This window comes from Malus domestica, chromosome 07 (assembly GCF_042453785.1).
Source record: "Malus domestica chromosome 07, GDT2T_hap1".
NCBI lineage: Eukaryota > Viridiplantae > Streptophyta > Magnoliopsida > Rosales > Rosaceae > Malus > Malus domestica.
The window spans coordinates 30,526,695-30,542,045 of NC_091667.1; the positions used below are offsets into that span (position 1 = coordinate 30,526,695).

The 15,351-nt window shown below is 35.7% G+C and overlaps 2 protein-coding genes across 2 annotated transcripts; one reads left to right on the forward strand and one right to left on the reverse strand.

Moving 5' to 3' along the window:
* Window positions 1-5,455: 5,455 nt before the first annotated feature.
* LOC103427488 (LOB domain-containing protein 12-like) lies at window positions 5,456-6,330 on the forward strand. Its single transcript, XM_008365546.4, has 2 exons — window positions 5,456-5,655; window positions 5,872-6,330. Exons 1-2 carry the CDS (start codon window positions 5,500-5,502, stop codon window positions 6,223-6,225), a joined length of 510 nt encoding a protein of 169 aa, XP_008363768.1. The 5' UTR covers window positions 5,456-5,499; the 3' UTR covers window positions 6,226-6,330.
* A 3,941-nt stretch (window positions 6,331-10,271) lies between these two features.
* LOC103427489 (cytosolic endo-beta-N-acetylglucosaminidase 1-like) lies at window positions 10,272-15,303 on the reverse strand. Its single transcript, XM_008365547.4, has 11 exons — window positions 14,462-15,303; window positions 14,018-14,155; window positions 13,588-13,697; window positions 13,369-13,480; window positions 13,180-13,287; window positions 12,783-12,895; window positions 12,308-12,389; window positions 12,101-12,181; window positions 11,550-11,605; window positions 11,289-11,424; window positions 10,272-11,150 (listed from the first exon to the last, which is right to left on the reverse strand). The coding sequence occupies exons 1-11, from the start codon at window positions 14,963-14,965 to the stop codon at window positions 10,407-10,409; spliced, it is 2,184 nt and encodes a 727-aa protein (XP_008363769.1). The 5' UTR covers window positions 14,966-15,303; the 3' UTR covers window positions 10,272-10,406.
* Between the last annotated feature and the right edge of the window lie 48 nt (window positions 15,304-15,351).

The following is a 15,351-nucleotide window of genomic DNA, read 5'->3' on the forward strand; positions in this document are numbered from 1 at the left end:
GGTATCTTTGCTCCCTCTCCGTTTCGCTCCATCCCATCCCATTCCATTCCGTTCTGTTCCGTCCCGTCTGCATACCAAACGATACCTAAATTAATGTGAGATTTTTGAAATTTGTTCCTCCCCTTACCATAATAATAATAAAATGAAAAGAAAAAAATGATTCATTTAACCACCAGTGAAACTAAACTCTGCAATTTACTTAAGATAATATGATTTAAACATTGGATTGGGCTTAGGCTGAATGTACTCTTTTAACCTCTAGGTTCAGTCCAAGTCATTAGAAAATGGGGTGTATATTGGGTCCTTAACACCCATAAAAGTGGGCCTTATCATTGGTCCAATTCCTGCAATATAAGGGCCTTGGGCTTACTTGGTCCTACTAGATAAGCACTCCAATTTGCTCATTTGTCCAAAGCAAACCTGTTCTTGCAGTTGAAGTACAAATCCAATTTGCCTTCTCCTCTCCTCTTAGGATTATGTAAGTTAAAGTACAAATCCTATTTTGTAACTGGTGCAGTGAAAACCATTACTCATGTTTTGTTATAAGTAGCGTTTTCTTTTTGCATGCCGGTCATTTTTAGAACTATGTAAGTTGTAATTCGTCTGTTTGGACTTTGTGTAATGAATGCTCTCTACCATTGACAAAAAAAAGACATCTTCCCCTCTTAGAAATTATACTTTTATTTTTTATTTTTTGGGTTGCGAGATTTTAATTAAACCATACAATAGGTCATCAATAATTAGGTATTGAATTGTCATTTAGGTTCGTCGAATTTGAAACTTTCCATTTATAAATGACGAGAAATATTATTAGACTGTAATACTTGTAGAGAGGAGAGAAAAGAGAACCTTTAGATACAAGCAATGGCTCGGCAGCGAGATAACCAACGTTGCGGGGTTTGCAGAAAACCAGAATCAAATTTGCAACAGTATCGTGCATTTGTAGAAAAGCATGCATGGCGACGATGCTCATTTAATGCTCGCTTTGGAGGTGTCGTTTTTGCCTTGTGTGGTGGTGAAGAAGATGTCTGTTTCTCCCTTATAATTTATTTATTTATTGGGACTATTCTTAGAGATTCAATCTTACAAACTAGGAACCAAGGTTCTTACCAATTTATTAGAGCTTAGGTATCCAAGGAGAGATTTTTAATGTGTTCAGAATACAGGGATGTTACGTTATATGTCATTATATAAGTAGAGAGATTTTTTAAGTATCCCTCCACTTATAACATATGAGGTATATGCCCATGTTTCGGGCACACTGAAGAGTCTCTCGATATGCTTACTATTTTTAAGTTTAATCACAAGATGTAATTAATTAGAGCATCTCTAATTATGCTTACTATTTTTAAGTTTAAGTCAGTCCAAGTCATTAAAACTATGATTAGTTTAACCACTTTTATTTTATTTTATTTTATTTCAAATGATAGATTTATTAGATTAGGTGTTAAATTAGTCATTGACGGGATTTGAACCCATGTCGTCATGCAAGGACTTAACATCATTCTATCACTGTGATAAAGGGCCACTTGCGATTCGTTTAACCATTTAACTTCTCCTTATATTTGGGCTAAGAGCTCATTTAGGGAGCCAATTGGAGATGCTATTAATTAAACAGATTTGATTAATTTAGTTAGAGCTGTGTGTTTTTTTCTTTGCATTCAAGTTCAAATACCTCTCTTTATAATTTAGATCAATTTAGTAGAAACAGTCCAACATACTAGCAATTTCCGTAGTTTATCATATGCGCACTGTGATCAAATAATATAAATAGAACCTTCTCTTTTAACTTGGTGATGCTACTAAATTTCTATAACAGGCCAACATATTATAATTTACGTGTCTTTTTTATGAGAATGACTTGTATGATAAGTATATACTGTCACAATGGCGTCTCGTGCCAATAATACAAAGACATGTGTTAAGTTTTCTTTACATAACATAGAACGCCAACATAACGACGTCTCATTCAATACAAGCCACTCCCATCTTTTACAAAAATGTAGCCCTTAAGACAGGACTTGACTTGGTTCCAATTTCATACATAGGCCAACATAACAATGTACTCGTTCTATACAAGTCACTCCCTTCTTTTACAAGATGTAACCCTATAAGACTGGACTTGACTCAGTCTCAATTCCATACATAGAATGTCAATATAATGATGTACTCGTTCCATACAAGTCACTTCCTTCTTTTACAAGAATGTAACCCTATAAAACTGGACTTAACTCGGTCTCAATTTCATCAGTTCGTTCCTAGCCACCAAAAGAGCCAACATATTTGGCACAACGAGACGAGCTAGACCAGATAAAAACAAATAATTTACATACCAACATGCAAAGGAAGGAGGGGTGTTTTATTTTGGAAACATGAAAGAAGCATGGATTTGTGGGATCAGCTATATATTAATACAAGGACAGGGGCTTTGGGCTTCTTCAAAATCATATAAACTAATTTCAAAACTAATCTCCTTAACATTAGGTTTCATTTAAATAATCTGTTCAACTTACTTATGTCAGGGCCTCATTAATTTCTTGATAGGGCTTCGTTTGTTGTTTATTTCCCTCCACTAGTAATTTAGTATAACAATGTTTACACAGTATTCAAATCTGTCTCATATACAACTCCGCTCGTATAACTTTATCTCATATTGACGGTCTCAAACCCGAATAAAAGAGAAAGAAAATAATGTTAAATAGTTGATAGCTGACATTTCGTTTTCATGTCAAATTCTTATGAACAATGAATCCTAAAATGTCTCTTACATGAGAGCATCTTTCTTCTTATAAAGGAAGCGCCATGGCCAATAAAGAGGTCTGCGACTATAAGGGGTTTGGTCTATGCACTGATAGTCTTGATTATTAAATTTCTGATTATTTCTTGATCACAGATTTAATCATCAATTGTTTCGATGCACGCAATACACTGAAACATGATAAAATCTTCGTTTATGGTGATAAGTTTCCGTCATTAGGCACTTTTTTGTCAAATCTTGACTCAAAATTTTTTTTAGAACTTGAATAGGCCCCTTGTCCTCCATTACTACGAGTTTCTTTATGATTGTAATCGTTGATTGTTAGATCATGTCTAGTATCAGTAAGCAGTTTCAAGATTTATGATAGTGATGACTGAAGACTGATGGATTAATCACGGGTTCGTTCAACATTGCAAAATTTCCACAAATTATAAAAGCAATGGCTCCTTATATATGTCATGGATTGCCAAGTATATCTAAAATTATATCAACTAAAAAAATCCGTATGTTATTATTTTATATATTATAAATATTTGCTCACGAGATACGATCTAAACATCTGCTTTGCTAGTTGCTCATATATTTAGTTTATATAATTCCTTTTATTTTGTGAAATATCTGCTTAATTTGTAGTTGCTCAATGCATAAGACCAATTAATTAATTAATTATAGTTGAACATTATATATACACACACAGTAAGAATAATTTCATATACACTCAACTTATAAGACTATATTTGATTAGTTACCAAGCTTTGCATTTACAATTTTACCCCTCTATAATTGAAAGTTGAGTCTCTATCTCCTTGTTTGCACTAGTCTTTAAACAATACTTGGTTGCTAAAAATTCAGTAGCCACTCCTGCTTTTATCCAATTAGATTTGGATACGTATCCAAATAATTGAAATTGTAAACACAATTAGACACGTGTTCAAATCTGATTGGGTGAAAGCAGAAGTGGCTGCTGAATTTTCAGCAGCCAAGCATTGTTCCTGGTCTTTTATCTCCATTTTTTTCTTCATTCTCTTTCCTACCCGTGTCTCTCTCATTCTCTCTCTCCTCCTTCATCTTCTTCGTCATTTTCTCTCTCTCATTCAATCTCCCCCTCCTCCTCTTCTTCTTCATATTGTTCCCTGAATTTATGAGTGTTTTCTTTTCTTTCCTAAGAACGGTTGGAATTTTAGGAAAAAAAAAATATTTTGAAACCAATATTGCAAAAATGCTAGAACTTTGAAATTGATCTTACAAAGTGTTGAAATTGATCTTGCATAAGTGCATAAATTGTGAAACTGATCTTGCAAAATTACAGAAAATAATTTTTGCTGATCTAAAATTAGTTTGAAGTTTTATTGATGGTGTCAGTTTGTGGTTTTGGCTTGGCTAAGTAACAAGTGAGGGCATGGTTGGAGTTTTAAAATTTTGGTTTGCTTCTTTTTAGACTATATTTTTTGCTTGCTTTTTTCTTTCCTTAAAACGATTCAATACTAACAAAGTTGTATGAAATGCATTTTGTGTTTTTGTCTTCATAGTTAAAGCTCCCTATATACTACATTCAATCTGCTTCAGAAAACTGAAACATATTCAAGTTTTTTGTGTGTTACTCACATGCATGCATACCATATAAGCACACGGAGGCTCAAATATTGCACACCGAGAATACTGTGCACACATATATAAATGTTGCATTTCGAAAAGTGCATGATGACATTTTTAGTGTCCACCAAGAGCAAGTTTACTCAGAGGATCAATTCTAAATCCTTCTACAAGGAGCATGATGACACATATATAATTATAGCATTTCGAGAAGTGTATTAAGCAGTTTACCTTAAGGATCAATTCTAAATCCTTCTACAAGGAGCAAGTTGGCGAAAAATGAAAACATATATATCATGTATGCAAGTTGATAAAATATTAAAACAACAACATGCAATTGGGGTAGGCCCCATAATGCACTCAAGTGGAGGTTTTTAATGTATTTATAACACGGGATGATATGCCATATGATCAAATAGAGAGATCAAATAGAGAGATGTTCATGAATCATATAGAAGCAAACAATTAATGTAAACAGATCCTCACCAGAAAAAGGCAAATCCGGGAAAGAGTCAAAAGAAGAACGTGGAAGCCATACAACTCTTTTCTTTGACATGAAGAAGCGGGGCGGCGGCCAACTTCTAACGTTGGATCTTGACGGTCATACTATAGAAGATGGGGACATATAAATATACATTAAGTTAGTTAATTTAATTTTTAAAATTTCATTTATATGACTAATAACTATTTTTTAAGTTGGGGGTGGTCAAACCCTAAAACCAACAAGCAAAAGACGAACTGTAAACTTAATTTTTTTTATATTTATTATAAACGATATTATGCACTAATTTATATAGAATGAGAAGAGTTTGAACCAAATGCATCTGTTTGGTTTAGTGATTTATAACGTTGTGACACGGTTTGGAACTAAAGAATGCTACACCAAGAATTCAATGATACCCACGTACTCACTCATGCGAGATATTTAACTATTTATACTAAATTAATTCGCTTATTTTAATCTCAATTAGTTAATGATTATCTTTTTTCTAAGACACTGTAGTTTGATCTATATTAGGCACTTAAAGCCCCACACGTTCTCTTGTATTATAAATAGAGACTCCCCCCCATTTCATTTTCTCCAAGTTGTTTTCAATCACACTTTCTTCCTCTTCTCTCCACTACTCTCCAAGCTTTTCGAAATCAACATGGCCGGAACTTCGCCGTGCGCTTCCTGCAAGTTGCTGCGACGCCGATGCGCCAAAGACTGCATTTTTGCTCCTTACTTTCCTTCTGATGATCCCCACAAGTTTGCCATTGTTCACAAGGTCTTTGGTGCCAGCAATGTTAGCAAAATGTTACAGGTCCTACTTTTATATACATTCTCTACTTTTCATCTTTATTTCTCGTTGACGGGGTTCACGAGGGTTTCAACTTTCAACCCTCAAAACATCTTTCAACAACGAGAAGAAAAATATCACTAGACGATGGAAAAGCTAGTTGGCCTAAATGCTTTATTTAAAACGAACCATAACATTAAGCGTTGTCGTTTAATTGAATTATTCGTATGTATGTTGCAGGAGCTTCCGGCTCATCAGAGAGCAGATGCAGTGAGCAGTTTAGTTTATGAAGCAAATGCAAGAATGAGGGACCCAGTGTACGGATGCGTTGGGGCCATCTCTTACCTGCAAAACCAAGTCTCCGAGCTACAAATGCAGCTTGCTGTGGTCCAAGCTGAGATCCTCTGCACCCAAATGCAGCATGAGCCCATGGTCCCTACCCCACAACAGATAATGGACGATCCGGATGATCAGAAATCATATTTTCTCCAGAACAACAATCTCGCCCAGTACCTCAGTTTTCCCTCGTCCAGCAATGTAATCCATGACTCTCTCCAGAGGGAGAACATTTTTGGACACGACATGGTTTCTTAATAAACTTTGTAATATCATGTATTAGACTTTTAATAAACTAATTAGTCTGTTCTAATTTGTTATTTGGTAATTAAAAGTATCACATTAATCTACAAAGTTTCACACTGTTCTTGCGTAATATTACTTTTTCCTTTTCCCACACTTAAATCTTTAAGCGGATTTTTAAAGGCAAAATCTACAAGCACTTAATTTTGAGAGAGTCTGAACTCTGAAGCAATGGTTTTTACCTAAGAAGCCAAAGTTTGGAATTCATGGACCTCGATCCTGTTGCAAGAAAGACAAATCCCGAATATACTGCTCTTCTTTCCCAAAACCCTAAATTTCAAAAAAGTTTCCACTTAAGACAAAGAATATAAGGAGTTTCTCTACTATTTAATTGATAGTTCATTCTCATGTTTTCTCACATGGGCAAAGATACCATTGTGTTTGTTTTAAAGGTATTGAAAAGCACCATTCAGATAAGTGCTTTTAGAACTAGAAGTGAGAAACTACCACTAATATTCAAAATTTCAGTGGCTTATGTTAATGTTAGGCTTGCAGCTGCTGCTTTGCTTCCATTTCTGACTCAATTAGTTGCTCATTAAACTAGTAATTTCCAGCCTAATCTGCACGATTAAGAAAAGTTAAAAACGTGGCATGCCGCCACCTGTTGCAGATTGTTCTTCTAGCTTGTTCACGTGGGGTGTAGTGCAAGAAGTGGTTCAGTGACCAGTCCCTGCGAAGTATACAGTAACAGAAATTAATATCAATTTTTAAGAGATGCTATCTAAGCATTTTTTTTTTGACAAGGATTGTCTGCCCTTCTACTTCCAGTGCTTTTCTGTGTCTTTCTGTTTGTGTGGTCACGGTTAAATCACGTTAACATTTTAAATTGTTTTTTATAAAGATATAATAAGACAAAAATGAATAGTAATATAAAATGTTGACGTGGCTTAATCGTGACCATACAAACAGGAGGGCACGGAAGGGCACTGGAAGTGGGAGGGCAGACAATCCTTGCTTTTTTTTATTTTTATTTTATTTTTTTTATCTTTCATATAGCTGTTGTTAATACCTGTCATTCGATTGTATTCAATTTGTTCAATCCAACCGTCGAAAATTAAGAAGGGTGCCGAAAAAAAAAAAACACCACTCTAGTTCTTTAGTTCTACCATAATATGATTTTTTTTAATCCATCTCTCAATACAAGTGATTTCCAAACATTTTTTTTTTTATTTCTATGCACATTCACGATTTATATACTTTATAAATTGAATAAATAAATAAAAAAAGATCGAAATAAACATCAGTGATCAGTCTATAAAGAAGAAAAGAGGAATATTACTCTACATTATATGTCGAATCAAATGAAATAATTCAAATGGGTAGGGAAAAACAAAAGGCAACACCTGAAGATTCCTCAAGCTTTGTTTAATCTAGAAGCATTAATCTCCTAAGTCAAACTTAAAAGCATTTTTTATTTTTACTTTCACCTATCCCCCTATCAAATCCTTCTTTTTGTGCAGTTCTTTTGTGGGTGTTTCTTGCTGTACTTATGTGGTATGGTTCTCACCGGGATTAGATTCTCTCTGGATCTCCTTATTGAGAGTTTCAAGGATTAATTAATAACAACCGTTCATCAAAGATCGTGCGGTCATAATTTTTTTATTATATATTTTTTCATACAAAACGAGACTACTTTACTTTTGAAAAAATAAAAAGCATTCAATTGTGATCGCACGATCTTTGATGAACAATTGGCATTAATTGATCCCTTAGATCCTCAGATATCCGGAGAGGATCTAATTCCATTCTCACCAGTGCCACCATACAAGAAACTGGTATTAAAATATTAATTTTGGAGACTAATTGTTTGCTAAATTGTGGTTTTCGTGGACATTTTCATGCTTTTTAATTTCCTTTTGCTCTTATCTTTTGTAATATATTGATGAAAGGTGACTGATCTTGTAGTCTTCTGTTTGTTTTGGTTGTACTAAGGGATTAATCTTTCTCTTGTACTGATAATAATTTTTATTAACATTCCAAATATCTAATTCTGCACTAAACATTTTATATTTAGAAAGAAAAATATTTTTATGAGGAATGACGATTAGATTTTTAGAACGTCAATAGTAATTATCTTTCTTGATTGATAATTAGTTAATCTTTTAGAGAGTGATCAAAGAATGATAAGTTTTCCTTTCATAACGAGCACACAGCAAAACTAAAAGTAGTAGATTACTTATCACATCATGCAGGTCCCTCTTCACGAATAAGCACCTCAAAATTCGCTTGCAAGTTGCTAATTAACACGTTGGAGCATGATGTAGAAATTCCTCTCACTTCTGGAGAAGTTTTCATACAACTCTTTTAATTTTCAGCTGTCGGATGGAACAAATTAAAAAATATCGATGATAAAAATTAACAAAAATGTGTCAGAAAAAAAAAATGAGTTTGTAAATAACACTACCCTAATTTGCAATGGCAACTTGCACTAAGATTTCAGCATGAAGAATAATATTAATTTTGGAGACCAACTTGTTCTAGAGTTCTTGTACATGAATCGAAACATCTAGTGAGATTAGAGCAGAAAGTTTAGTTAGAGTCAAATGGCTTTGAAAACAAATAACTATACACCAGATTAATCAAAATTAATCAATTATATTTGACAAGACAAAGATATCTGTAATCTCTCCATATTATTTATCTATCAACCTCGATGTTTGCCGAGACAAGAATTGGTAGGTAGTGGGGGAGCCTTTATATTTTCTTTTGAGGGCTCGAGGTTAATACATAATACTTCCAAAACACTGGGTAATTGATTGGATCTCTTTACAAAGGCATCAGTTTTTTTCCACCTTTGTGCGATAAAGAAATTTCCCACTCTTGCAGTCTTGCTTTGGAGAGCATTCTGTCACGTCATGAATTGTATACACGAGAGAAACTTATTTGCAAAACGCTATACATTTTATTTTAAACTTATCACGTACCGCTGTGTGTTTTAACTTAAACGCTTGTTTGGAAGTGAAAAAAGTTGAAAAAACTTTTGATGAAAGTATTATTGGAACCAATCCTTAGTAAAAGTATAAATGAATCTTATAAAAACGCTTATAGTACTTCTTGCAATTTGGAAGTGAAAAAGGCTAAAAAAGATTTTGGTGAAAATGTTATTGGAATTTGGAACCAACTCTTGATAAAAGTACAAGTGAATCCTATAAAAATACTTGAAGTGTTTCTTGCAATTGCAGAAAACACTTCAAATGCTTTTAGAACTTAAAAATATTTTATCTAAAAACGTTTTCAGTTATTCTAAAAACATTTATAAACGAGCTTAAACTTGCTCGCATGGGTGCACAAATATTTACATGTTCCACGCCTCAACTTCTGTTTAAAAAGTTATGTTTAATTTTCTATAGCAATTTTTATATTCAGATAGAGATTTGATTCTACTGGAAGACACTAAACTGTTTGACCAGAAATGTAGGTAACAATATACAGTGTAGGTGGTTGACTTTTCAGGTTTATGTCTGTGGTTGGAACTGGGTTTATGGACGTGAAGATTAAGAAAGCTTAATTAGGGTAATCAAAGTATGTAGTTTGGACTTAGGGTTTGGGCCTACCAAATTTCTTTTAGTTTGTATGTTTGCCAAGAGCCGGAAACCGAATCGGCACCCTGATCATTTTAATTATTCTTGCAACATAAGTCAACCACCAATTCCTCCATCCCCATGTGAAAAATGTGTTTGCTTGTGCTTGTGATTCAGTATTAGTGCAGATCTTATTCTAATCAACATTAACAGCACTTTAATCACAACAAGTGGTCCATTAGTAATGGTGCAGACCGCGGTTCCCAATAAACAAAAGAAAATTGTAGGAGGTCTCGGATTTGATACTCCGAGTTGGAAAGTTTGCTTGACTGTGACCACGGGTAGGAATTCCCCCTAGTCTCTCCAGATCCCGAAGGGGTGGATAATTGTAGCTTGTCACCAATTGTCCCCGAAAGAAAAATCATTAACAACACTTTAATTACCATATTTGGTTAAACCAAGTAAGTAATGATGATTAAATTATGAGGAACAACAGTACATTTCTGTATATTATTAAAAGTAAATATTTCTTACATTCGTGTTATCATACTACAACACTAGCACTTTTTATAGACAGCATTATTCACCCTAGCTCACACAACCACTATCTCACACTTACAACTCGTTGGCCAAAGCTGCAGCTTCAAGTAGAAACACCGGCGAGTCATCTAGTTTCTGGTTACTCCCGTCGGTACCGCAAACTTGAACGATAAACTTGATGTTAGATGTGCCAGAAGGAACTGCTAGGTCATCGACGTAAAATGCTCCCACTCGTGCCGATCCAAGATACTCATGCACCCTTTCTGGCGCTGCTCCTGGATGGCCAAGTGCTCCTTGAGCTAGTTTTTCAACATAGATATTATAATTTGTGGATGGATAATCGTTCCCGTCTTTCAATTTCCAAGTGATTTTAAGACTAACGCTCTTGGAACCCTCAGATCCTGTTGTCCATTTGATATATTCACCTTCGACAAGCCATGAATCAGAAGGCGGAAAATCTGAATTCTGCCCACTAGTCTTAATTGAAATATGACCAAGCACTGCATAGTACTCTGTTGAATTCTGAGTACCCTCCTCTGACATGGACTTTGGTCTCCTTTCGTCAAATTCAGGCTTCGACCTGTAGCACAGAGCATGTATTTCTGTTAGTCTGTATCCATTCATTCCGATGCTACTCTCCTGTATGACCCATCCAGGGGGAGTTCCTGGGTTTCCAAGTTGACGTGTCATTATCACTTCATCAAATTTGCTTGAGAATTGGTTCAGGTTCCAGTTTACAAGAAGTACCGACTTTCTTTCGTTCAGGGTAGAAGAGAAATTAAGATGCAAGCCTAGTCGAGAATTAATATCTGATTTCACCTGCATTAATTGGAATATTCAGTTCAAAACTTGTCTGCAAGTGCACTACAAACAAAAGATTCTAGGGCAGCATCCACAAGTTGTCTAACTACAATTTGAACAACTTTAGTAACTTCAATGACGGAAGAGAGAGCTTACAGAATACGTTAACTGGAGAGGCAAATCCCCCAGAAGAACATCTCCTTGAAAGAGCCTTGTCGAGAAATCATCACCGTCTTCAAGGTTTCCTTTAAATGTGATGTTTCCTCCTCCGCTATAAGATGCTTCATTGAAACTATATTTGCCAACATAAAGTTTTTGCAAAGCTTAGGCACCGAAACTCTGAAATCTGGTATAAAATAGTGTTTATGCATAAGGTGCCAAATGTTTAGGGTTTAGGGTTTAAGAACTAAAACTTACTCAGCATGAACCTGGATACCATCTGGGGTTGCATTGCCACTAAACACAAGGAACGGCTGTGACAAATCAATAGGAATAAATTAGCATGCTTGACCATCTCAAAGATTTAACAACAATGCACTGCACCTGGAGGCATACTACTGTAAATTTCCCACCGATAGACACATAAAGGGGAAAAAAGCATATTAAGATAATTTAAGCCGGAAGTCTTTCATGCACAGGATTGAAAATTCGAACTTGTTATTATAACATTCCATATCACCAACACTCAAGCTCAAAGACGTAATTTTTTTTCTTCTTATTCTAAGTTATTTTGTTGTCAACAACTAAAATAAGGAAGTAACTCAAATATTTCCATTCACTAAGAAGAACGAACTCCCTTCGAACAACTAGAACTCAGAAAAGATAGTTCAAACTGCAAATTTGATAGTCTTTCAATGAAAAGAGTAGGAAATTAGGAATAAAAGAAGAAGATGGAAACCAAACTGCAATCTAACGGTATCTCATTTGACCAAGAAGCATCTGATACCACAAGGCTATTTGGTCCATACCTGCAACCCTTGGGAAGAAATGTTACACCAAGAAGCATCCGACACTTGCCCTCCGTCAACAGAAACATGATATCCATGACCCTGAACAATAATACAGAAAAATAGCGTTTAGATAACAGGTATATACAGGATATGAAGTTTATGAACTAGGTCACGCTTCCAATATCAATAAATGGCCCACTGCAGTATCAACATAGTCATAACAACCTGATCAAAATTTGTATAGAATGGTAGCACTTTAGGATAATTTTGTACCACCCCCCATGATTTTTCCACGAGGGACCACCAACTGCAAAACAATTGAATTTATTATGAGAAACTTCGGTAAATGTAATATTCATTCTATTAAGAAATCAACCAGGTCATATTCCGATCTAACTGGCGTTGATTACATAAAGTTCTTTTTTCCAACTAACCAGGTAAGCAGTTACAAAAATGTTAGGAAGACGACTGTATCATCATGCCTGCTTTTTTCAGGAAATAATGCATCATTATACTAGCTTTTGTCAAAAGAAGTGGAAATATCATGCCAGATTTTGTCTGTAAAATAATGTCTATGAACTTATGTTACTGGTAGTGGAAATCTGAAATTATAACTAAGGAACTATTAAGGAATAGTTTGTATGCTAATCAATCGAACTACAAGTTTATGAAACTATGCAACCAGGGGCGAGTCAATTACTGATTCTGAGCAATCTGAAAATTTGGTGGTTGATTAGTCTCATAGATCCATCCAGGAGCAAAAATGGCCGTTGATACATCGTCCTTTTTCAGCACATCTAGTGCAACACTTGTCTGATATGCAGAATTATTAGAAAAAACAAAGTGAACTACAAAAACGAGACTCCCGGATAAATCACTTGACCTTTACAACTATTTGTAAAGGCATTAGCCTTAAGAGTTAACATGTCATACTTCATATATAATGGCACTTAAAATACTCATTGGTCAGAGTGAAATATAACCTCGGCCTGTAAATCAAATTACAGCCAAATTTCTTGCTTTTTTGTTTCTTTTACTATTTTCAATCAGTAAGGGTTTGCACATTTCAGAAGTTACGATATTAGAGTGTCACATACATTCCATTGTCCTCCACCGAAACTGCCCCTTCCAAATACATCAATTCCCATGTAGACATCATACTTTCTGTCACCAGCAACATCTGCTGAAAGCCTCGGATAGTTTTGCTGCATGGTACATAAGTTTGACAGTGTGAAAGAAAAGTTAAAAAAACAAAACAAACTCCATAAGGAAGAAGTGGAACATACCTTCCATGTATAGTTCATAAAAATTCCATCACATATATCAAAAAAGGGTTTATTCTTTTCATTCAGTTGATTTTGCCAGTTAAGTTTACCATCAGTTGTAACACTGTCATACCTGCAGAATTAACAATAGTAAGACAAATATAAACTTTAAATTGAACCCTATAACATAAGGGGGCAAAAATATAAGCGACTGGAAGCATCATATCTCCAGACACCCACCATATGACTAAAGAACCAGGGGCTGAGGAATGCATTTTCTGTGTTAAATGGCAGACAAATGCTTTCAAATTAGGGATTTGGTCCGGCTTCAATTCAACCTCCATATTGATCTGCAAGTTGCAGTAATCATGACAAGTAATAACCAAAGTTCAATCAGTCTTGTAAGTTATAACAGAAACTTCCTATTTCTCATATCATCCGTCTTTCCTTGAATTGGTTAAACATAAAAAACCTCAACGGTGATTACTATGCTGACTTGCAAATATAACTTCTTGGGACAGCTGAACCGCAGCATTCATGTTTCCACAAAATACAACGTGCTCCTTTGTGTGTGTACGTTTGTGTTTGCAAAGAACTCAAATGTGTTGTAACTTATAATCCAATTCAACAGTTGACTGGTTAAGAATGTACAAACTTAAAAAACATTTACCAGCCATCCATCGAAGCTCAAAGCAACGGCAAGCTCTGCCAAGAACTCAGCATACATTTCAGCAGACTCTTTTGTCGACAGCAATTTGTTGCAAATAAGCTTCCCTTCATCCCATTCAGTGATGAAGGTCCCCAACACCTTGGATTCCAATATACAAAACCGATAAAGTTAGATTCCGAAATTCCTTTCAATCATTCATTTGGAACTATGAACGGCTAGAAAGCAAAACATCTCATGATCCACAACCGAAACATAACCAAATCAAAGAGTTCCCAGAAAAAACAACAGAGGACAACAATCCCTCTATTTCCCAACTGAATTCTCACACCCTGTCTTAAACTTACAAAAAGTCAACTCATTTCCACATTAATCACTTGAACACACAAAACCCAAATTCCAAAACATGTTTCCTTAAATTCCCCAAATCCCGAAGTTTCAAATTACCTTAACTCCATGTTTGTGAGCAGTATTGGTCCAACACGGAGGCGGAAGAGTGACAAGACTATGCGAAAAGTAGATGAAAATATCGATCAAATACCAATGCCATATCGCATACGCGTTCGGATTGGTCCCTCCCTGGATCCACTTATCATCGCCATAGCCTCCGGCCATGTCGTGGCAAACAATCACTCTGGGCCTGTCGGGCAGCGACAGGGAAGGCGACCCGGATTGCAGAGCAACCGTGGATTTGTTAAAAGGGTAGTGAAAGGACTCGAAGTAGGACCTGGACTCGAGCTCTTCGAGGGTTTTGATCGGATATGAGATGGGTACGGCGGGTTGGGTCGGGTCGAACGGCGGAGGGGTCGGGGCGGAGGATTGGTGGTCCGGGGCGGACATTTCGAAGAAGGGGAAGACTATTTGGGCTTTTCGGCGGATCAGGCGGAGGAGATTGAGGAAAGAGATTAGGGTTTGGCGGCTAATATAGGCGCGAAGACGGGGAAGAAGCATGTGACGGAGACAGAGAGAGAGAGATTGAGGTCGTTGTAGTGGTTCTCTGTTTAATTGGTGGGAAATTGGGAATTTTCAAAAGCAACAAAAGACAGACTTCAACTTGATTCGGTCAGGCCACTATCACAAATGCCATACACTTTTTGGTCTGTCGGAAAAGGATCCGATCCTTTTCGTGAGGTTTCCGTAATCTTCATCTTTCATCTTACATTACATTGTACGGTCAGAAATTATTTAAAATTTAAAATTAAATATAAATGGTACTTAACGAAAATTAACCACACCATATATGATATATAGACATGATTACGAAATCCCCAGGAAAATGATCTGGATCCGGCGAGGATCCTTTTCTGTCAATGTCAACAATACAAGAGGAAAAACCT

What these genes read in the sequence shown, in the direction of transcription:
- LOC103427488 (XM_008365546.4), top strand. Translation starts at nt 5,500, where the DNA reads ATGGCCGGAACTTCGCCGTGCGCTTCCTGCAAGTTGCTGCGACGCCGA. An exon ending in ATGTTAGCAAAATGTTACAG is followed by an intron (nt 5,656 to 5,871) that starts GTCCTACTTTTA and finishes TGTATGTTGCAG; the next exon opens with GAGCTTCCGGCTCATCAGAG.
- LOC103427489 (XM_008365547.4), bottom strand. Translation starts at nt 14,965, where the DNA reads ATGCTTCTTCCCCGTCTTCGCGCCTATATTAGCCGCCAAACCCTAATC. An exon ending in TTATGAACTATACATGGAAG is followed by an intron (nt 13,288 to 13,368) that starts GTATGTTCCACT and finishes TGTACCATGCAG; the next exon opens with CAAAACTATCCGAGGCTTTC. An exon ending in TTTCAGATTGCTCAGAATCA is followed by an intron (nt 12,390 to 12,782) that starts GTAATTGACTCG and finishes ATTGTTTTGCAG; the next exon opens with TTGGTGGTCCCTCGTGGAAA.